This window comes from Polypterus senegalus, chromosome 15 (assembly GCF_016835505.1).
Source record: "Polypterus senegalus isolate Bchr_013 chromosome 15, ASM1683550v1, whole genome shotgun sequence".
Classification (NCBI taxonomy): Eukaryota; Metazoa; Chordata; class Cladistia; order Polypteriformes; family Polypteridae; genus Polypterus; species Polypterus senegalus.
Genome location: NC_053168.1, coordinates 13,618,711 through 13,643,614, shown reverse-complemented (window position 1 = coordinate 13,643,614; position 24,904 = coordinate 13,618,711). Strand labels below are relative to the sequence as shown.

Here is a 24,904-nt window from a genome sequence, read left to right as displayed (position 1 = left end):
AAAGGGGATTGTGGAAGAGAAGTGAAAAAGAGAGTGTAGGCAGGGTAGGTGGAGAAGAGTGTCAGGAGTGATTTGTGACAGACGGGTATCAGGAAGAGTGAAAGGGATGGTCTACAGGACAGTAGTGAGACCAGATATGTTATATGTGTTGGAGACGTTGGCACTGACCAGAAAGCAGGAGACAGAGCTGGAGGTGCCAGAGTTAAAGATGCTAAGATTTGCATTGGGTGTGACGAGGATGGACAGGATTAGAAATGAGGACATTAGAGGGTCAGCTCAGGTTGGACGGTTGGGAGACAAAGTCAGAGAGGCGAGATTGTGATGGTTTGGACATGTGCAGAGGAGAGATGCTGGGTATATTGGGAGAAGGATGCTAAGGATAGAGCTGTCAGGTAAGAGGAGAAGAGGAAGGCCTAAGAGAAGGTTTATGTATGAGGTGAGAGAGGATATGCATGTGATGGGTGTAACAGAACAAGACACAGAAGCCAGAAAGATATGGAAGAAGATGATCCTCTGTGGCAACCCCTAATGGGAGAAGCCGAAAGAAGAATAAGAAAGAAGATGTATTTTCTATTCATTAATGTTATTTAAAACTTCAATAAATATTGGATCACAAAAAAGTTTGTGATGTACAATCAGTTGATATAATGAATGCAATGCATATTAATGAATGCATTATATTACAAAATAAATTCAAATAGAGGGTGCAATGCAAACGTTAACACTGAATACGTTGAGGTCTTTTTGGAGTCCTAGGCAGTGTTGACGGAGGTCACCTTTCTTTGTCCATAGCAGGTACAGTAGTTGGTATCATTAGAGTTGTGACTAGTAATGGGGTGGGGGGGTTTGAAGTGTCTGCCCCTTCAGTAGCTCAAATGGTGCCCCTTTGTGCATATACCACAGACTTTAACTCTCTGAGGGCTGAATATTTTTTTCAGCTGCTGGCAGCCAGAGTTCAAGGCGAATCTGGCGAGAGAGTGAAGTGAATACGCAAAGTGAAATACTCTGTGGATGACATTTTGCGTATTATTGCTGAACTGGACTTATTGGACTTCCGAGTTCGATGCAAGTGATCTGGAGATGGAAAATGTAAGTGATGCACCAGCATCAGCTGACTGGTACCCAGCTGATCGTAGAGCTGAACGCGTTCGTGTAGCGGCCGGCACTCCTACATGTCGTTATATGACATGTCGACATCTACCTCAAAAGAGTTAAGGAGTGTGTCCTCCTTGATGTTATGAAATAACCAGCCTCGACACACACAAAAAGGTCTGGGGCAGCCACCTGTATACTGTCCCTGGCTGCAAAAGGGTATAAATTGTGGCACTGATGTACATAGAATGGAGTTCAAGACTGAACTAAGCAGAAAAGGAAGTGGTCTGTTATTTAAGGCAGGGAACCGGAAATGATGTCATCGAGACCTATAGCCGGAAGTGACGTCAGTCTTTGACCCCTGAACCGGAAGTAGTGTCTTCAAGGTTGAATCAGGCAGAATTTCCCATATTTGGTCTGCAGTGACAACAGAGAAAGGTTTAGTGCACCCTGCCACCCCCTGGCCTGCAGTGGAATTACCTTCACTTGATCAATTCAGCTTCCACCTATGCGCATGTGTGTGACAGTATACAGAATGTCCACACTTTTCCTTTCACAGAGTCAGCATTTGGACACAATTTTCATAATTTTGGCTCTGTGTGCCACCATGATGGATTTGAAATGAAGCAATCAAGATGTGATTGAAGTGTAGACTTGCAGTTTTAATTTAAAGCATTTAACAAAAACACTGTATGAGCCCTGTGGTGGGCTGGCGCCCTGCCCAGGGATTTGTTCCTGCCTTGCGCCCTTTGCTGGCTGGGATTGGCTCCAGCAGAACCCTGTGACCCTGTGTTAGGATATAGTGGGTTGGAAAATGACTGACTGACTGACTGACTGTATGAGCCATTTAGAAAAGACAGCTATTTTTATACATGGTCCCCCCATTTTCAGAGACTCAGAAGTATTTGGATATACCGTATATGCTCCAATAAACGCAGAGTCTCTTATTGTAGCCAGTCTCTAATAAGCGCCGGGCTTCAGAGGGGACATGGCCAAATAGTAGCTGGTCTCTAACAGTAGCCGGGTCTTTGATATTTGCCAACTAGCATACATTGTAAGCGTCTGTAGCTTTGCATGTGTAATACATGTGCATGTCAGCACGTTGCATATATAAGAAATACGGATATACCGGTTTCTAAAACTGCTTCATTTTCGTGCCATCATTTCGGATTCGGACGACGAATAGCAGCGAAAGGTACAGAAAGACATTGCCATTTATCTTTAACAGTCTTAGGCAGCATGTGAAATTCAAATAAAGTAGCTGTTTGTAATATTAGCCAATATTTTTGTGTACCTACATGTACTGACACGCGCGAAAAAAATATTGCGTTGTGAAGGTTTTTGTTAATAATGGCCAGTCTCTAATAGCAGCCGGTCTCTATTAAGTGCCGGGAGCCGAGGCTAGTTTTGCAAATAAACGCCGGGGGGCCACTATTGGAGCATATACGGTACTAACATAATAATGAATATAACAATCATTTTCCATACTTAGTTGAAAATCCTTTCCAGTCAATGACTGCCTGAAGTCTGAACCCCTGGCCATCTCTAATTGCTGGGTGTCCACCCTACTGATGCTTTGCCAGGCCTTTACTGCCACTGTCTTCAGGTGCTGCTTGTTCATTGGACTTTCTGCCTTCAGTTTTGTCTTCAGCAGGTGAACTGCATGTCCAGTCGGGTTGAGGTCAGTTGATTGACTTAGACATTGACGAATATTCCACTTCTTTGCTTTAAAAAACACTTGGTTTGCTGTCCCAGGAAGTTTAGGCTCATTGTCCACCTGTGCTGTGAAGTGTCGTCATGTCAGTTTTGCAGCATTTATCTGAACCTGAGCAGACAGTATAGCGCCCTGCACACTTCAAAAATCATCCTGCAACTCCTGTCAGCAGTCATATCATCAATAAACACCAGTGACTGACTTCATTGGCAGTCATGCATGATCAAGCCATAACATGGCCTCCCCTATGTTTCACAGATGATGTGGTATGCTACAGATCATGAGCCGTTCCTTCTCTTCTCCATACTCTTCTCAATCCACTATTCTGGTACACATTGATCTTAATTTCATTTGTCCTAAGAAAACTGATCCAAAACTGGGCTGCTTCTTTTTTTTATATTTTATGTCAAAGTCAAATCTGTCCTTCCTATGGTTGAGGATCACCAGTTGGTTTGCACTTTGTGGAAATAAGCCCTCCATGTTTACTTTCATGAAGTCTTCTCTTGATTGTAGACTTTAGCATGACAGGTCTACCTCCTAGAGCGTGGTCTTGGTTTGGCTAAATGTTGTGAAGGGGTTCTTCTTCACCAAATGCAGAATTCTGCAGTCATCCAGCACAGTTGTCTTCTGTGGTTTTCCAGACCTTCTGGTGTTTCTGAGCTCACCAGTGTGTTCCTTCTCTTTAAGAATGTACCAGATGGTTGAGTTGACCACTCCTGGTGTTTCTGCTGTCTCTCAGATGGGTTTGTTTTGTTTTGTCTGCTTAATGATGGCTTGTTCTTACTTGCATGGACAGTTCTTTGCACCTCATGTTGAGATTTCACAGCGACAGAAATTCCACACTTGAAGTCAACTCCAGACCTTCTACCTGCTTAATAGTTAATGAAATAATGAGGGTCCTGCTCACACCTGGCTATGGAACAGCTTATCAGTCAAATGTCCAAAAACCTTTGAGACCCTGGAAATGGGGGGACTGTGTATAAAAATGGCTGTCATGTCTAAACGGCTCATACGATATTTCTATTAAACCCTTTGAATTAATGGCGAAAGCCTACGCTTCAATCATGTAATTATTTTTTCATTTCAACTCCGTTGTGGTGGCATAGAGAGCCATAATTACTGCCCAAATACTTACGGAGCTCACTGTAAACGGCAGGTAATGGTGCCCATTCAGTGTCATCAGTGTTTGACAACCCAGGGGGTTGTGTACATGGGGTGTGTGAGGCCTTTAGGTTTTATAAATGGTGCCCCTTTGGGTGATGGCACACAAACAACATTATTAGACTTTGGGGTGAGTTCCTCTGTGTCCAGTGCACACACACCTTCGGAAACACAAACGTGTACGTACAGCAGACATTTCTATCATATAGGTGCATCTCAAAAAATTTGAATGCCATGAAAAAGGTCATTTGTTTTTGTAATTTATATTAAATTATGCTATATTCCTTACACATAAAACGTAAAATGAAATGTTTCAAGCCCTTTTTGTTGTAATGTTGATGACTATGGTAGACAGCTCAAGAAAATCAGAAATCCAGCATCTCAAATTATTAGAATATCTCATTTTGGGTTTGAGTAAATTGCTATTCAAACAACAGAAATACTGTGACCCTCTCGGTTTAGGTCAGTAAACACAATCATGGGGAAGACCGCTGACTTGACAGCTGTCCAGAAGGCAATCATCGACGATCCTCCACAAGGAGGGCAAGCCACAGAAGGTCATTGCTGATAAACCTGCCTGTTCATGGAGTGCTACATCCATGAGCATATTAATGGAAAGTCGACTGGAAAGTGAAAAGTGTGGTAGGAGAGGGTGTGCAAGCAACAGCCTTGAGAGGATTGTCAAGAAACGTCAATTCAATAACTTGGAAGTGCTTCACGAGGAGTGCACTGGGGCTGGTGTCAGTGCTTCAAGATGTCTTCAAGAAAGGGGGCTAGAAATTGTTGCATTCCTAATATCAAGCCACTCCTGAACCAGATCTTTGTCTTCTGCAAAAGGATGAAGGTCCAAGTCTTTAGAGTCCTGGTCCTTCCTGCCTTGCTATATGGTTGCGAGACATGGATGCTATCCAGTGACCTGAGACGAAGACTGGACTCCTTTAGTACTTTGTCTCTTCAGAGAATCCTTGGGTACCGGTGGTTTGACTCTGTGTTGCTCTCGGAGTCCCAAATGAGGCACATTACCCGCATTGTGAGGGAGCCTCAGTTACGGCACTACGGCCACGTGGAGCGATTCCCCAAGCGTGATCTGGCTCACAGGGTCCTAATGATTGGGCAGCCAAGGGGACAACCACATAACGCCAGGTTGGGGCAGATAGATGATCGATTCTGAAGGGTGGGACTGGACTGCGTGTCTGTCTTTGGGATGCCAACTGAAAACCTGAGCTGTTTCGTCATGTTGTGGGTGCAGCAACATCCTGTACCAGTACATGCTCCCCAACCTGACCTGTCCTGAACCACAGACAATGTCAGAAACGTCTTACCTAAACAAACTGGACTGCTGTTCAGTGGTCCCCAGTCCTCTTCTCAGTGAAAGTACATTTTGCATTTCATTTGGAAATCAAGGTCCTTATGTCTGGAGGAAGACTCGAAGGCACAGAATACAAGGTGTTTGAAGTCCAGTGTGGTGCCATGTCATGTGCTGGTGTTGGTCGACTGTGTTTTATCAAGTCCAAAGTCAATGCAGCCGTCTACTAGGAGATCTTAGAGCACTTCATGCTTCCATCTGCTGACAAGCTTTATTGAGATTCTGATTTTCTTTTCCAGGAGGACTTGGCACCTGCCCACACTGCCAAAAGTACTACCAGCTGGTTTCCTGGAAATGGAATTAAAAGGTTGAAGGTTTCTTTATTTAGCCGTGCTTACACAAAAAAACATGGTTTGCCTTCTCAGTTGTATCTAATAACACGACAGAAAGAAATAACACAAAACAAATAGGGACAAGACAGGTAAGGTAAGGCAGTATCGATAGTGCATATTCACACAAAAATGGTTACAGGATACATATCAAACCTTAATCATTTTCTTTGATATTCCTTACTAAAAAGTTGTAAGGCACTAGGAATAAAGGAATTTCTGGAGCGATTTGTGTGGGCTTTCAAAGCGACTAACCTTCCTGATTTACTTACTACGTGTAATGGATGTCTGTCGTCAGGTGAGATGATCTCCAGTTTCTTTAGCATTGTCCTCTGACACACACATTTGCCAGATCATCTCCATCAGTCTCAATACCTTTAGCTGCATGCTTAGTAGTCTGCTGGACCTCTTCTTAAATTTTATTTTATCAGACTATTAAACCAGGCAATAAAACTGACAACAGACTGCGATAAAAGGACAAGACGAGGTCCTTATCTACTTTAAATAGTTTGATCTTATGGAGGAGAAATAAGCCCTGATTGCTTTTCAAGAATATTTTTTACGTTATTTGAATTCCAGTTAAAATTGTTACTTAGGTTAGTTCCTAAGTATTTATATTCATTCGCTATTTCTACCTCCTCCCCCATGAATAACAACGTGTGAACATACAGATTTCTGTCTCTTAAAATCAAACATCATTTCTTTGGTCTTTTTACTTTCTTGTACATGAAGTATACAGTACAAAAATATGATTTTGAGATTTTGATGAATCTTGATGTTTTAGACCTCCCTGAGTCCAAAAATACCATTTTTGAATGTCTGTCTGTCTGTGTCTGTGTATAAACACAATAACTTAAGGACGCTTTCACTTAGGTCAACTCAATGTTGCATACAAGTATTAGGTACAAAACATAGATTTTTATCAACTTTTGGGCTATTTCCGCTAACCGGAAGTGGTGTTTTGTTTATTGATGCAGCTACAAAGTCCAGTTTATTCAACTTTACTTTTATAATAATTGCTCAATGTATTATTAATTTGATTTGATTTGTTGTTGATGGTTCTTTAATTTACTGTGGACCACTACAAGCAGGCACCACCATGCCCCAACCCAGCACAGACAGACACGGAGGAACAACTCGAAGTGCACAGGACTTTTTATTTTCTTTTCCCTTGTGGGCAACACTTTCCCCGTTCCCCACAAGTATAACACAGTCCCAAAAGTGCAAGCACATTACACTTCTTTTCTTCCCTCTTTCTTTCTCTTTCTTTTCTCTCCTTTACTCCTCCAGTCAAGCTTTGTCTCCCTCCTCCCGACTCCAGCTCCCGGAGTGGCGGCTGCTGGCTCCTTTTATAACGCACCCGGAAGTACTCCAGGTGCTTGATAAACTATTTCTGGTGTGCCGGAAAAGCTGCTCTCCAGGGCTGAGTAGCAGCTGCAGCACCCCCTAGCGGCACCCAAGAATCCCAACAGGGCCGCACCAAACTCGAACTCCCATGGAGCCCTGCCGGAGTCTGAGGCACCGGTGCAACCCAGGGGGACTGCCACCTAACGCTCTGGGGGAGTGTGGAGGCGTCCTGGCCAGGCAAGGGTACCAGCCATCTGCCACAGTACATAATATAAAAATACTAAGGGGCTCCGCCCCCTGCTCACTTTGCTTGCCAACCCCCAGGCGGGCGCTATGCGCCAGCCACTTCGAATCTTTGCCGGTCGCATGTTAGTTTATTATAAATGTGAACGTGATCTTTCGGATTCATATAGAAATCCAATAAAACATCTTTGTTCGTGTTTTCTGCGGTGGGTTGGCACCCTGCCTGGGATTGGTTCCTGCCTTGTGCCCTGTGTTGGCTGGGATTGACTCCAGCAGACCCCCGTGGCCCTATGTTTGGATTCAGCGGGCTGGAAAATGGATGGATGAATGGATGTTCGTGTTTTGCAGATAAATTTTGTGTAAAGTGCGATACTTTTGGACATATGGATTTGCATCCATTGTTGGCTGTAGTCTTTAGAGTCCTGTCCGATTGTTTAACTCTTTCGATTCTGTGTTGCATCGCTTCTCCGTGAACATAAATATAAACCTGACCGAATTGTGGTTTCTTCGGAATTAAACTTGTGGTAGCTTTAATTGTTGCAGGACCACAGATTCTCATAGCGTAGAGTCATGAATCACGTAAATCTACATTTTGAGCATTGAATGATGCGAACATGAACAGATTATTGTAGATTCAGATATTTTGCCTGTAGTGTTTGTGGATTTCACTTTCAACAAAAAACAAACCTTTTAATTCTTGCGGATAGGCCTCTTCATTGGGAAGAAACACTACTTTTCCCTTTTGGCAACACGAATTAAACGATCTACAAGCCGAACAATATCTACATACTCCTGTAATTTCACCTATGTCCATATATTCAATCTCTTTTTGCTGTTCCATTATTTCATTGAGTAGTAATTTCCATTTGTTTGCGCTAATGTGATCTTTACTAAGACTTTCAAATTTTACTACTTTCATAACCTCTAACCTGCACTGCATGTGTATCAACACCAACATTTTTGAGCCTCTTCATGATGTTCTACTTAGTCTTCTACTCTTTGTCTTTTATTTCTGACCCCGCTTAGACCTGTTAGGTTTTCAATCTCACTTGGTCTGTGGCTGATTATTACTTTCCTTATTTTCCAAATTTGCACTTAGATTATTATTGTTCTTTCTTGAATTCTTTTCTTTCCAACACTTTTGGGCCTTGTGCTGCCCTTTCTTCTTTGCTTAGTCGTTGACGTGTCATCTGGAACATATACAATTATTGTCCAGAAAAAGACTACAATGTAGGAAACAAATAGATTGTATGTCTAAAAACACAGTCCAGAAAAGCTTATTTAAAGGATGAAACTGAGGACTTTTCATAAACAACTTAAAATGAGGAAAGAAGAGTTGAGAGTGTAGGAACTGTGTCTGACAAAAGTATTCACACGAATGAGAGGTGAGTGGACCATGGGCGTGATTGAAAATAGTTGAGATGAGGGCGGGACTTGAAAAAATGTCTTGGCAATAGTCTCGTCTCGCAGGACTTGAAAAAATCTCTTTGTAATTGCCTTGTCTCAAGATTTTCTTTTATAATAGAGAGATAATAATTTGTCTTGCAGTTTTACTCCATAAAATATCTATCCCCATATCTGAATATACGAGAAAGTCTAGGGGAGATCACAACCGATTTTTTACACTCCGAATAAGAGTGGTTTTATTACAGACTAGAAAAATACCGAAGTACTGCCTTAAAATTTTTTTTAAGAAGAAAATTTAAACTTTTTAAACTGAGGGAAAATATACCAATAATTATTTGTTAAGGATCTCTTTGTATACCACATTGTCAGTTTGGCCCTCCGGTTGTAATATGACCAAGCTGTGCGCTGAGCTTACTCTTAAGCATGCAATGTACAGTTGGCCATGTGAAAAGTAATCTTGTCTCAAATCTCACAGCTTGGATTGCTGCTGTCATAATCGGTTTGAGTTTCGTGGTTTGTTTCAATTACGACAGTATTTGTAGGACTTGTGTTGAAGAGACATTCGGCATCTGTCAAGCGTTGTAAGTATACAACCGGCTTCATCGATAACTTCACATCCAGCTTTTGAGAGTTTAAACAATCATAAACATCAAAGTGTCCACTAATGAAATTTCCACCTGTGAATCTAAGATGTTTAAGAGGCGTTGGCGGTTGTCAAAAGGTGCAAAATATTTGGCCATTTCGGTACACTTGAAAGCGACAACCGAACAATTCAGCGGCAGCCATCAACTCACATGCAGAACCATAGGTGAAGGGCTTAAGCATTTCACTCTTCTAGTGCTCCTGTGTAGTCTAATTATCTCCTGTACCGTCATCAGTCCACACCTTGAACCTGTCCCAGTCATTCAATACATAAGACACAATGTTCCTCCAGATATCAAGAGTGAGCCTGATATGGCCGTGCAATATGTAACAAAGAAAATAGAAAAGGCAGGTGGCATCTCCGGGCATGGAAACCACTCGGTAAGTGACAGTTCTTTGATCGATGGTGATCACCTCGTTAGACATGTTAATGGGGGTACGGTTGGAACGGAAAAAGGAAATGGGTACCTGAACAATGTAAAGTAAGTCTAAAATACCTACACAATAACTATAATCATAATAAACGAACAATAAAACAGCGGAGAAACCGTGAATTAAATAAAAAGGCTGTAGTTATCAGCAGGGAGACGTGAATCCCGTGGCGAAGCAAGGAAGGGAATGTAGAGACCGGAGCGACGGATGGCCTTATATAGGCAGGCAGCCAACAACGTGGGAGGCGTTAGGATGGGGGACCCAACGCTGCCTCTCACGGTGACTGAGCTGCAGGCTATGGACGTATATATGTACGTAAGAAGGATTCAGTTAGCATTGGGAACTCGCGTACCAAATTTCTTGAAGATGGGCCCATAAGTAACAAAGACCGTTGGAAAGTTCAATATGGCAGCCAACAGTGGTGTCATACCACCAAAATAAGTACGTACATTGGTTTTGGTTAGTGCAGGGAAGCCGCCTACCAAATTTCGTGAAGATGGGGTCATAAATAAGAAAGTTCAACATGGTGGACGTTGTCGACCGTTATGACTGTTACGGGTAGAATTACAAAATGAAACCTGTTTAACTTTTGTAAATAAGCTGTAAGGAATGAGCCTCCCAAATTTCAGCCTTCTACCTACACGGGAAGTTGGAGAATTAGTGACGTTGGAAATTTAATTATGGAGGCAGACAGTGGCATCATACCACCGAAATAAGTACTGTCAGAGGTGCCAGGAGCGACGACCTGGCCGGGACGCCTTAAAGGACCAGAAGAGGGCGTGCACCCGCCTTGGATCACATGGGGGCCACCACCCTGGTTGCTTTGGGGGCCACGGGTTGAGGGCATGGAAGCCCAACCCAGTAGGGGCCCGTGGTCACCGCCAGGGGGTGCCCCAGTGCCGTGGGAACCCTGGACCCCAGTACTTCCACCACACCAGGAAGTGCTGGGGGGCAGAGAAGCAGGGACACCCGGAGAGCTTCCGGGAGAACAGCCGGCACTTCCGCCACACTGGGGCGTGTCAGCGGGAGATTGCCGGGGAGCACCTGGAGCTCATCCGGGTGCAAATAAAAGGGGCCGCCTCCCTTCATTCGAGGCGAGAGTCGGGAGCGGAGTGGACTGAGCCTACTAGAGGAGGCAAGGAGGTGGCCTGAAGAAGGTAGTAAGGCATTGTGGCCAGGACTTTGGGGTTTGTGTGGCACTGAACTGTAAATAACATTGTAAATAAACGTGTTTGTGGGTGACATGAACGTGTCCGCCTGTCTGTGTCTGGGCCAGTCTCCACAGTACATACATCGGTTTCAGTTAGTGCAGTGAGGCCACCTACCAAATTTCGTGAAGATGGGGTCAGCCTTCTACCTACACGGGAAGTTGGAGAATTAGTGACGTTGGAAAGTTCAATATGGCGGCCGACAGTGGCATCATACCACCGAAATAAGTACGTACATCAGTTTCGGTTAGCGCAGGGAAGCCGCCTACCAAATTTCATGAAGATGGGGCCATAAATAAGAAAGTTCAACATGGTGAACGTTGTTGACCGTTATGACCGTTACGTGTAGAATTCTGAAATGAAACCTGCTTAACTTTTGCAAGTAAGCTGTAAGGAAAAAGCCTGCCAAATTTCAGCCTTCTACCTACACGGGAAGTTGGAGAATTGAGTGAGTCAGTGAGTCAGTGAGTGAGTGAGGGCTTTGCCTTTTATTAGTATAGATGACTCCCGAAATTCACGGGTGTTGCATTCCTAAAGCACCCGTGAATTGTGAAAAACCGAAAATTTTGATTGTGGTCAAAAAAATGCCTATAAATGCCTATTTTTATAGTTTAAACCCTAAATATGCCCCCAAAAAACTTTCATTTCATTTCAAACTCAGCTTAATACATTACCCTAAAAAAAAGAATGTAAAGGTAAACCCGTATACTGTACAGTACTGTACTGCTATGTCTCCCCTAGTGCTAGAATGTAAAACACCAATGTTACCCCTATATGTACTGTAATTCATGCAAGAGCGTTTTTTTGGTATGCACTGTCGTTTTCTTTGGTATAAGTAGGGTAAAGACTTAATAATTTAATTTAATAAAAATACAGTAAAATGTACAGGTACTCACCAATAATGAATGATATTGATTGAAGATGATGATGAATTAGCTGTGCAGTATGAGGAAGGTGTGTCATGAAGATAATGACAGCATAGCAAAGCAGAGGATTTATAGCTCCTCGGGCGGCTACTGTGGCATAACTTTTTAGTTTTTAGCCCACCGTACGGCACACACACACACCAAGCACACACGAGGGACAATTTAGGATCACCAATGCACCTAACCTGCATGTCTTTGGACTGTGAGAGGAAACTCACGCAGACACGGGGAGAACATGCAAACTCCATGCAGAGAGCACTTAGGACTGAAACCACCACCTCCTTGTTGCGTGGCAGCAGCACTTAGCACTGCATCACTGTGCTGCCCTAAACAGTAAACCATACCATAAAGATAAATAAAGAGACTTTCTCAAAATGACCTAATCATTTACAGCACTGGAAGTTTCTCTGCGGCTTAAATGATGCAAAGAAAACGTCCTGCGTATTATTTTTAATTTGATTGTTCAAAAAAATCCAAACTTTGTACTCTGTCTGCAATTGGTTATAACTGCAGTATTAGTACGATTCTAATTGTAGCATATGATCTGAATCATTATTAAGTTTCTCATTTAAATGGGGATGCTGATTTTAAAAAGGTCAGATACAAATAAAAATTGAAACAACATGTTTTAAACTAAATAAATCTGCATGCCACTATATTTTTTTTTCATAAAGTATTAAACTGATACTGCGTATCATCGCTCTTAACCTTTTCAAGTCTTACTTTACTAGAGAATGCCAGCATTCCTTGAGTTCAGAATTGTTTGGCATGATCTTGTCAGATGAAACCTTTATGTATGTAGATTTCTGTAAAAAGATACTTGACAGATGAATGCAGAAAAAAAAACGATGGAAGGAATCCCCCAGTTGTGTTGTTTAAACTCACCCAGTTGCTATGGCAATGGCCATTGTCTCATTTTAAAGATAAAAGAGATTAGAAAACACTGGAACGTGTACAGAGCATTAAGAGGGGAATTGCAAAAAGTGCTGGCAACCAAACAACATTCCTGATTTTCTACCAAAGTATATTTCTGAAATATAATTAGGGGAAAACTTCTTTTTCATCATTCAAACCATTTTATTTTCTGAGTAACATGAATCATGCTAGCTAGTTGAATATTTATATAAGATAATGTACATTGACATCCTTACGCTTGTTACACTTGTTAAAAATTAATTCGCGGAAATATGTTCCATGGTGGCAAATTGATACGAATCACTCCAATTTTTAAAACAGCTCAAATAAAAGTCAAATGTTGACGAGACTCTTAGTGCCCACTTCTACATCACATGTAAGCATTAGTTGTTAATAAATAACGAAGTAAGCCAGTTTTATTCTGGCTTTTTATAAGAATCTCACCAATTACAGCATCTCAGTAGTCGTCCAGACTGTACAGGCTAAGGCTGCCCCCTGCTGTCCAATGCTGTAACTCTGTGGTGATTCATACTGAACAGTACTAATAACACAGTGCATTTATTATTAGATAGATAGATAGATAGATAGATAGATAGATAGATAGATAGATAGATAGGGAAGGCACTATATAATAAATATGAAAGGCACTATTAGATAGATAGATAGATAGATAGATAGATAGATAGATAGATAGATAGATAGATAGATAGATAGATAGATAGTGTGATGGACAGCCAGGTCCCATGCCCGGCAGGGACACCCTTGCTGCATATGTTCTGGGGGAGCCACCATGGACAGCTCAATACCTCCCCCGGGACGCTAGGTGGCAGCCTCCATGGCCAATGTTCATTTCCCACTCTCCCGCGTGGCACCATGGGACATGGAGTCCTCCACAGCCTGGTTGGGAGATAGGGTGGCCGCTAGGGGTCGCTGCCAAGACTCAAGAACCCGGCTGGACGAGTCATCAGCCCCACCCGGAGGTGCAATTGGGACCAGGTGGTCAAGCACCTGGAACACTTCCGGGTGAGGTATAAAACGGGTCAGCCTCCACCACTAAGGGGCCAGAATCGGGAGGAAGAGGATGAGGTTGCCTGCGAGGAGTGGTGAAACATTGGTTTGTGTACTGTGTTTTGTGCTTTTGGGACTTTGTTGGGCCTGTGGGACACGGGGAAGACGTGCCCCACGGCTGAAGAAAACTAATAAAGCCTGTGTGATTTTTAGACGTGCCTCTGTGTAAGTCTGTGCCGGGTCGGGCGCTATATAACGTCCTTTACAATAGATAGATAGATAGAAAGAAAGGGAAGGGACTATGTAATACATAGATAGAAAGGGAAGGGACTATGTAATACATAGATAGATAGGAAAGGCACTATATAATAGACTAGCAAAATACCCGCTCTTCACAGTAGTGTGTTAAAGAAGTTATGAAAAAGAAAAGGAAACATTTTAAAAATAATGTAACATGATTGTCAATGTAATTGTCGTAGGCTTATTTTAGTATTGACAGTGAATTTGATGATTGTAAAGAATTTAATTTATGATTGTAAATGTTGTGTATGAGAAATGCACATTTTTAGGATGTAAGGATGTCTTTGTAAACGTTGTTTGCAGTTCTGCCCTCAGGCAGTAAAGTGACCAGGCTGTCTGCTGAGCTCACTCTTGAGCTGGCAACGTACAGTCGCCCATGAAAGAAGCAATCTTGTGTCAAGTCAACACATAGCACGTATTTAGCTTTAATCACCTTTTGAAGCTCTCTCCGATAATAGTATCAAATAATTATCACAACAAATTGCAAAAGTTATACAATTGTCTAATTTTTTTTTTTATTATTATTATTTGATTTGGTGCTGGCCAAATACAATAAACTTTTTACTGTGCAAACCATCATTTTTTTCCTGAGGAACCTATGATAATATGTAAGCGAGTGTGCCAAGTTTACCGGAGAATTAAATTCTTGCACCCGCACTGGACTGGGTAAACTTCACATGCAATTAATACGTGAAACATGAATTCCTTTTGTAACTCATGCGAATAAAAAGCCGGCTTGAGCTAATAAGTTTGAGGCGCGTGGTTGGCAAACTAATGCCACGCCCTTTTACTACAAAGAAGTGCAGAACTTAGCGCTTTTGCTTCGCGGATCCAACTACCTGGACTTGAATGTATAGCCTGCTTTTATAAACTTGCCAAGATCCATTTCGGTGGAATGTAACTATGTGAGTAAAGCATCGAAGTGCAAAGTGATACGCCCTGTTTTCAGAAACTGATATACTGTCGCATGCAATGGTATTTGGTGCTCATGTGAATGCACATGCAATATTAGCTGGCACGACCTTAAAGTAGTTGGTGCGTTGACTATGATAAGTGGTGGGCACGAGTTATATAAACGGTGGGCACCTGAGCTGGAGAGAGAAAGTTGTACGCACCAAATTGCTTTTACATAACAAAAAAAAAACACCATGTCCCCTCAGGGACTCCGCACGTGTGTGCAAACGTATACCTCCAAACATAAAGTACCTACCTAAAGTCGCACTTTTGTAAAATGTTAGCTTAACTTTATCAAGTACATACATGGAAACATATCGTACGTACGTAAAAGTATCCCGTACGTATAAGATTGGGATTATCCTATAATTGTTTCCTCTGTGCAGTTCAGAAGTTCGGCACTGTAGTGACATTCGCTTCTAATGTCGTCGGGCGTGTTAGCAGTTCTGGCCCTGGTAGACAATACACACTGTCAAGCCACGCCTGCCCAAGTCTGTCATTGGCTACTTGTCGTTATGACCGTTTTGCCGAAACAGTTTACTGATAGGCTGTTTCCCGAAGACGACAGCAGCCATTTAAGTGAAGTGAAGATGCTACGGAATGTATTATAAAACGTGGCACGCAAGGCACATATTTCGAAAAAGATTTATTCTTTAATGTCAGTGAACTACCGGTAGTACATTCGTTCAGGGACCAAGCCTAGTACCAAAACAACTATATGGTAGTTCGTTCACTGCACAGCACTATGCCAAACCAGACCCACTCTACTAAGCAGTACTATAAAGAATCAACCTGATGCAAACATTGTCTTATGTTTTTTCCGCCATTGTGCTCGAGTTTTTTTTTTTTTTTGCATTTAGTGACATCGGATTAAACGGGAATACCCGTCTGGTACTCAGTGTTATTGATAAAAATTAAGACGAAAAATACTCGTCAACGCCAATTTTTATCTAAAGAAAACATAACAAAATATAAGTAAAATGCGTCTTTAATGACGAGAGCTAAGATGACTGCTTTAAAAAAGTGAATAAAACGAAAATGTTACTAACACATTATTGGACACTGAGCGACATGTAGCGCTGAACAGGTCTATCACACGTGACACGATCTGCCAACAAATAACGAGCATGACTGCCGCGATGTAATTTTTAATCTCTGTATGCTCGCTTGTAATTGGCTAACACTAATTTGGGCGCCATCCGGAAATCCTGGCGTCACCCAGAATCCTGCGCCACTGTGATCCGTAATGCCCGCCAACGTGATCGGCGGGCGAAAAATGCGGTCAGACATATGGGCCAACTTTACTTACAGCGCTGACGAAAATAAAACCCAGTATCATCCCAGTGAAATGAAGCTCACAGGAAAGAGCATAAACAGGACAAACTTCAGCGGCTTTTACAGGCGCGCCATACAGACATTCGTGCCAAGGTATGTAACGTTATCTAGGCGGCGACTTGCCTGACACCAATACCGATACCTCTGGCTCTGGTTCACCCAGCTAATACGAATGCGTCAAGTGCGATTGGAGAAGACGTGTTCATTAAAAAAAACAAAAAACACACACACACACACGAGGGTTTTGTTACTGCCAGTTTTATCGTTTTACGAGTTTTAAGAAACAGATTCGTGCAGCTTTGAGAGCCTTCAGCAGCCTCAGATGTGAGTCATAACAGTTTAGCTTGTACTGTCAGGCATTTATTACAGAAGGTGATACTAGGGTGTTGTACCGTGTTAGCCATTATCAATGTAAGGGGAAGTCAAGCGAAATGACACCATTTATTGGCTAACTGAAAAGATTACAATATGCAAGCTTTCGTGGCAACTCAGGCCCCTTCTTTAGGCAAAATGTTAATAGCAATTAAAAATCGAGGCAAGTTTAAAGTGAAGTGGCTTGTCAGCATCAAAGGTGAAAGGAGCTGCACCATTTGTTAATACTAACCTAAAATGTATTTAAGGATTTCAGTGCTTGAATCGCATCTCCTAAATTAATACAATATGTAAATGTCATTGCTGAACACAAATCTGCAAACATTAAATTTGTGTTATTCATTTGCTTTCTGAGAGCAGGCTAATGTTTATGAGTATAACCCCTAAAATGTAAAGAACGTAATAAAACAGACAGACAGACCTCAGTATGTGCGTCTCAGAAACTGCAGGTCTGACATTGTGGTCAGCAGCACAGGAGCGCTGCAGGGCACTGTACTTTCTCCGGCCCTGTTCAGCCTATATACATCAGAATTCCAATACAAGTCGGAGTCCTGCCACGTGCAAAAGTTCACTGACGACACTGCTATCGTGGGCTGCATCAGGAGTGGGCAGGAGGAGGAATATAGGAACCTAATCAAGGACTTTGTTAAATGGTGCGACTCAAACCACCTACAACTGAACACCAGCAAAACCAAGGAGCTGTTGGTGGATTTTAGGAGGACCAGGCCCCTCATGGACCCTGTGATCATCAGAGGTGACTCTGTGTGCAGACCTATAAATACCTGGGAGAACAGCTGGATGATAACTTGGACTGGACTGCCAATACTGATGCTCTGTGCAAGAGAGGATAGAGCTGACTATACTTCCTTAGAAGGCTGGCGTCCTTCAACATCTGCAATAAGATGCTGCAGACGTTCTATCAAACGGTTGTGGTGAGCGCCCTCTATTACATGGTGGTGTGCAGGGGAGGCAGCATAAAGAAGGGGGACACCTCACACCTGGACAAACTGGTGAGGATGGCAGGCTCTATGGTAGGCACAGAGCTGGACAGTTTGACATCCGTGGCAAAGTGATGGGTGCTGAGCAGACTCCTATCAATCATGAAGAATCTACTGCATCCACTGAACAGGATCATCTCCAGACAGAGGAGCAGCTTCAGCGACAGACTGCTGTCACCGTCCTGCTCCACTGACAGACTGAGGAGACCCCACACTATGTGACTCTTCAATTCCACCCGGGGGGTAAACGTTAACATTATACAAAGTTTTTGTCTGATATACCTGCATTTTTATCAATCTTTAAAATTTTATCAGTATGCTGCTGCTGGATTATGTGAATTTCCCTTTGGGATTAATAAAGTATCTATCTATCTATCTAAAAGCGCTCATGATGTCATATATTAGTATGGTACGTTCGTGAATATAATGCAGTCTCTCGGCTACGATTAACTGACTACAGGTAACTTTTTTAATTGTGGATTTGCACGCATTAGGAGTGTGCGGGGCCTAGGGCTGACCAACCAAACGTGGGGCTGGTTACGTAAAAATGATGTTACTGGTATGTGTGGACTATATAAACTTAAGCGCAAATTTAATAAAAATAATGGTAACATACACGGATTTTCTCATTACCGTATTCAGCTAAATTTTTGCAAAATAACACATGGACTTTATTAAAATATAACGATATAATCTATTAAAAAAAGTGCAATTCATGACTCATGACAATACCATGACAGTGCAAAATGCGATACGGTGTCATGCGGAAATTAGCAGGGCCTTTTCTAGAAAAGGACCCAAATTGCAGGTATACACTGACATCAGAATCAGAATATTTTTATTGTCATTGTAAAAAATACAGCGAAATTAGGTGCAGTCCGTGTGGTGTCAAAATATAAATAAATATAAATACAAAAGGACAGGAAAGGATAAGAAGAAATAAGGCAGAACACAAACATTCAACATAAGACCTTATTGCACATGAAACTCTATTGCACAAGATGTCATCTATTACACTGTAGTAAACAAGTTGCATTGGAGGTGATTAGGTCGCATTCAGTGCCCTAATAGCAACAGGGTAGAAACTGCTATACAGTCTATTAGTCTTTGTTTTGATGCTCCTATATCTTTTGCCGTGATGGCAACAGTTGGAATACTTCATGAGCGGGTGTGAGGAGTCTTTTAAGATGTTTTCCACTTTCCTGAAGCAGCGAGAGCTGTGCAGTTCATCCAGAGGGGGTAAAGACCAGCCGATGATCTCCTGGACAGTCTTTACGATTCCAACATGTACAGAATTTTACCTTGGAGAGGGATTATATATATAATATAATATATATATATATATATTGTATATATACTGGAGAATATAACTGAGACGGTCGCCCCACTTGCCACCCCCAAATGCCTCTTTTGTTCTAAGTATTAACAAAGTCTGATCACTCATGTGGCACACTTTGGAAACACCACAGCAAAGGGTCTTTTACAAGAATTCTGAAATATTGGATTAATGTAAAATAAATGACTCATCAGTTAAATGTTACTCCTTAGTGAGTTTTTCTAACATGCTAATGATGTAAATATAAATCTTACAATAGCAAATGTTGCAAACCTAACAGAGTGAACCTATGACAAACCAGATTGTAAAAGTATTTTGTTACAAAAACAGCTTTTAAGGGCTTGTTTAAATGTAAGTAAGTAGTAAATTAATTTGGAATTCTCTAATTCAATAGTACAGATATAATAATGTTTGAATTTTTATTTTTAGTATTATTTTAAGCAGTATTTTTTAGTTGGTGGTCAGATAAATCAGATGAGTCCATAGTTAGTCCATGATGATCTCATTATTTCTAAACCCTTTGCTGAAATTAAATGTGTGTTGCTTGGTCCAGTAAAATCATAGCAGCATAACTAAGGCACATTAAAATCCAGAGAACTGTGATGACAGACCAGAGCTGACATTATCTGAACAATATCTTTTGAAGTAAATCCTTTCTACACCTACTCTTCATTTTATATTCAATCATCACTACATGTGGTTTGGCACATTAGTGTACATGTTAGTATGATAGTATAGAGGTACAGTGCATTCTGTGTATATTCATATGTTAAATAAGACATCCATCTCATTCTGATTCATGGACTAATTTACTTTTAGTCAACTAAAACCAATTAACTTTCTCTCAACTAAAATTTAGTTTTTGTTGACTAAAACTAAATGATTAAAATGTGACTAAAACTAAAATGCAATTTAGTCAGAAGACTAAGACTAAAACTAAATCAAAATGTATTGTCAAAATTAACAATTCTTTGCACTCCTCTTGTGTTTTGTGTTTTCCCTTGTCCTCATTGTATAAAGAAATGTTTTATTAAAGTAAAGATTTTTTTTATGTCTATTTAAGTCTAAAGAATGAAATCATATTAAAACTCTTTTCTTCTATTGTGCACGCTATATAATAATTATATTATTCTGAACTGGCACCCCTGGGTTCGCTTCCCGGGTCATCCCTGCATGGGGTTTGCATGTTCTCCCTGTGTCTGTGTGGGACACGCAGGTTAGGTGCATTGGTGATCCTAAATTGTCCCTGGTGTGTGTTTGGTGTGTGGGTGTGTGTGTGCCCTGCTCCACTAGACCCCCATGACCCTGTGTTAGGATATAGCAGGTTGGATAATGACTGATGATTGACAAATTGGCCCCATTATAGGGGCTTTGATGCCCCATGAAGGGCCATTGTCCTGTCCATTGCTGCTTCCTAACATGCATCCTCTGGACCACCATAATGCCGAATTTGATTAAGCGTGTTTGAGGAAGTTGCATCATGTTATGCTAAATGGAATCCCATACAAGAATGATTGTGGATATACAGTCTTATGAAAAAGTAAGTGCACCCTATGGAAACAGTTGACTTTTCAACATATTTGAACAGACAAATATTAGATCTTCCTGCAAACAGTGCCTACAGATCAAGGTGATACACTTGAACAAGTGACACATAAAATTGAATTGGTGCATTTATTCTGACAACCTAAATGAAACAAAATGCAGACTTCTAATGTGGAAAAAAGAAAGTTCACCCCTATATTTATCAAGACTTCAAATCCATAAAATTTAGAATCAGATGTTCTATATTAGGTGCCACTGATTAGGTGGACCCTGTCTTATTTAACCACCAGATCTTGAGAGTCTGGTGCTCTTTTTGCTGTTGTCCTGTGTGGTATCATCATGTCAAGATCACTAATACGCCCCCAACCACCCTGCGGATCTCTAGGAGTCTGGTCAAGGATTTAAAAAGATCACCAAATTATTTAAAATCAATCATTACAATGCAAATAAAATCATTGACAAACTGCTAATTTGTTCAGAATTGTCTGGCCATGCATATTCAGTGCAAGAGCTGACTGGTTCACACTTTTAAGTGTCCAAGAATCCTGAAATTTCTTTGCAGGGTCTGCAAGTAACTCTTGCAACACTTGGTGTTAAATTGGATGCATCTACAATCAGAAAGAGATGGCACAAATTTCATCTGCATGCCAGGTGTGTCCAAAAAAGAACACTAAAGCCAAGAGTACAGTTTGTCATAGAATATCTAGGCAAATGTCAGAGGGAAAACATTTTTTTATGCAATAGGTGGTTTTCTTTTTTGTTTAGGCAAATAAACCAAAAACACAGGTAAATAATGAATGTAAAAAAAAAAAAAAGCCAAAGGGTCAGTAGGCACGAGAGAACGGGGTGATAAGTGAAAAGGCAAATTTCCTGATTAATTCTGTTACAGGTTATTGTGTCGGTTGTCTATAGGACACGTCGTATTAAAAGGTTTGGGAACCCCTCTTAATTCTTTGGATTTTTGTTTATCATTGGCTGAGCTTTCGAAGTAGTAACTTCCTTTTAATATATGACATGCCTTATGGAAATAGTAGTATTTCAGCAGTGACATTATGTTTATTAGATTAACAGAAAATATGCAATATCCATCATAACAAAATTAAACAGGTGCATACATTTGGGCACCCCAACAGAGATATGACATCAATACTTAGTTGAGCCTCCTTTTGCAAATCTAACAGCCTCTAAACGCCTCTTATAGCCCTTTGATGAGTGTCTGGCTGCTGGATGGAGGTATTTCTGACTATTCTTCCATACAAAATCTCTCCAGTTCAGTAAATTTGATGGCTGCCAAACATGGACAGCCTGCTTCAAATCATCCCGTTGATTTTCGATGATATTCAAGTCAGGGGACTGTGACGGCCATTTCAGAACATTGTATTTCTCCCTCTTCATGAATGCCATTGTAGATTTCCAACTGTGTTTTGGGTCATCGTCTTGTTGGAATATCCAACCCCTGCGTAACTTAAACTTTGTGACTGATGCTTGAACATTATCCTGAAGAATTTGTTAATATTGGGTTGAATTCACCCGACCCTTGACTTTAACAAGGACCCCAGTCCCTGAACTAGCCACACAGCCCCACAGCAAGATGGAACTTCCACCAAATTTGACAGTAGGTAGCAGGTGTTTTTCTTGGAATCCGATGGTGTTCTTCCGCCATGCAAAGCGATTTTTGTTATGACCAAATAACTCGGATTTTTGTCTCATCAGTCTAAAGCACTGTTCAAATGTGTTGAAAAAGTCAACAATTTCCATGGGGTGTACTTACTTTTTCACATCATTTATTTCAGATTAGGGTTACAGTGGCAGAAGCCTATGACAGAACCACCCACTAAAGACCATACAGCAAACCCCAAAAGGGATGCCCATTCAAAATACCAACATTGTTAAAATTATTCTATCAGAAAAAATTTTAAGGTTGAAAATAATAAAAGAAAAAAAAAATACAAAATAATTTATTACCTTCAGGAGACATTTGTACCAAGTCCTAAACGAACGTTGGAGAAGGTGCTTATGAGACCAAGAGTGGACTTTTTTCCCCCACTAGACCATTACCTTTCTTGATATGTTTGTTGAATAAATAACTTAAAATGCTATTTTTCCTTATATTTTTATTTAAGTATATAACCTTTATCTCTAGGCACAGCTTGCTTGAAGATCTACTGTTTGCCAGTTCAACTATATTGAAAAAATAATTTAAATAGGGTGTACTTACTTTTTCACTGACTGTATACATGTGAGGGGGTCTAGCAGTGAACTGGGGCCCTGTCTATTAATTATTCATCCCTTGCACTCAATGCTGGTGGAACAGTGTCTCTCCAAGTTAATTGTATTTCATTGAATCAGCTTGACAATTGTACCACGTATGGAAACTGATCAGCCTTGTTTATCATCTCCGTTTCGCTTATAAATGTGTCAAGTGGATGATCGAATTTAACCAACCCATAGATGGCAGTACAACTGTTAGCGCATTCAAACAAGCCACTCCGCCCACCACTTTTTCTTGCTTGTTCCGTCGCCGGCTGTATCGTCTAGCTAGAAATACTTTGGGTCCTTCGCTTGCGTAGTAGTCCTGTAATATCCTATCTTTTTAAATGCATTTTATCTGGTTTTATAAAGGAGAAAACATACTTTTTTGATCAAATTAATTTTATTAAGTTTTCATGTGATGGATATAGCCTGCTAGAGTTTTTTAGCCACTTAATCATTTAAGTGTTTTATTTTTTTTAATCAGGCGTCGTTGAGGACCACCCTAAACGCCTTGTTTCTGCCTCGAGTCGGCAAGCAACGTTGGAATGATGAAGTAGCAGCAGACAAGCGGCACTGAAGCCGTCCGCCTTTCACAGTCTGTTCGCTGTCAACTACTCGTTACCATGATGCCGGGTGAGACAAATTCTCAAGCGGCGGAGGCTGCATCGGATGCTACAAGAGGACCGTGCCAGAACTGCACCGCGCTACAACAGGCAAGTAAACAAATGCGCGCGAGAGGCACCTAGGGATCTCCAGCTAAGGCGTTGTGCGCACTAAATGCGGGCTCTCGTGAGGGTGTTTGATCTCACCACGGTACTAGAACATCTTTACTTCTAAACGATTTGCCTCTTTGTTCACAGTGATGCTTTCACGTGCTTAGCGAAGTTTTCGTCACTTCAGATAGTCGTCCACATGGATTGTGATACTGTCTGCCCTGGTTGGTACCCAGGCAAACAAAACGGTGCCAAGTGCATGAAATCTTTTTAGAACATTATAACTGTAGACGAAGACAGGCCGTTGAACCCAACAAAGCTCGCCAGTCCTATCCACTTAATTCTTCCAAAAAACATCAATATTGTTTGGAAAGTCGCTTAAGTCCTAATGTCTACCACTCTACTTGGTAAATTATTCCAGGTGTCCGTTGTTATCTGCGTCTATGTGTTCTCTTGACCGTGTCTTTCAGAGACGGCAGTAATAATTGTTAGCTTGAATTACCGGAGTTGTCCCAGCATTTCTATTTTTCGAAAGTGTATTACAGGTTTACCCGGAGTTGACACTAGTCTCATCAAGAGCCACCACCGGACTGGATGCAAGTCGGCCAAACTTAAGTGTCAGAGTCGCATCTTGTCCGATATGTTGGGGATGGTGAAGACAGCGTAGAAACTCCACATTTAGATTAGGTAGACTTTTTACAGAGGGAACATTTGTTTACAGCATCAAATTACATACGTAAATAAGCCAAGGCACGAAAAAAATTGACAACTATTGTTGTAATTACACATGCTCAAGATTATTGCAACGTAGAATAATTCTTTAACAGAATAGTTTTCTTATACTGATATTACCAAACCATGATATAAAAGCAAATGTAACAGTAAATTCAGTAAGACTTAATGTTTGCAGCTGGAAATATTCAATCGCCTCGCCTCAAAAGACATTATAGTAATATCAATCGAAGTTAAGTAAAATCTACAACACAAAGCCTCATTTAACAATAAAAATATGTGATACACGTGTGTTATTTTTGAAGGCATAAGTTGACTGAGTTTAAATGAAAAGGGTAATTCTTTTTGCAAATATGTTTGTTATTCAATACGCAACTTCAGTGGTCAGTGGAGCATCCTTTAGCCTTTTTAACTTCTAATAAGTGTTTTCAGTTAGTGCTGGCAAGCTTGTTGCACCTCTATATTGGAATCTTTTTACATTCTTCATGTGCAAAGGCCTCCAGCTCATTGATGTTTAAAGGCTTCCGTGCTGCAGCTGCCTCCTGTAAATCACACAAGAATTTCTCTGGGATTTAA

At 41.2% G+C, this 24,904-nt stretch overlaps 1 protein-coding gene across 2 annotated transcripts in view; it reads left to right on the top strand.

The window, feature by feature from the left end:
• The first annotated feature begins 16,209 nt into the window (after positions 1-16,209).
• Positions 16,210-24,904, top strand: part of ice1 (KIAA0947-like (H. sapiens)) — a 58,499-nt gene continuing 49,804 nt past the window's right edge. Inside the window, exons 1-2 of one of the 2 annotated variants that reach the window (XM_039736372.1) lie at positions 16,210-16,472; positions 23,368-23,596. In XM_039736372.1, the coding sequence (XP_039592306.1) occupies positions 23,507-23,596 (90 nt within the window). In that variant the 5' untranslated portion in view covers positions 16,210-16,472; positions 23,368-23,506. The remainder of the gene's footprint in view (positions 16,473-23,367; positions 23,597-24,904) is intronic. The other variant, XM_039736371.1, reaches the window with a different exon arrangement.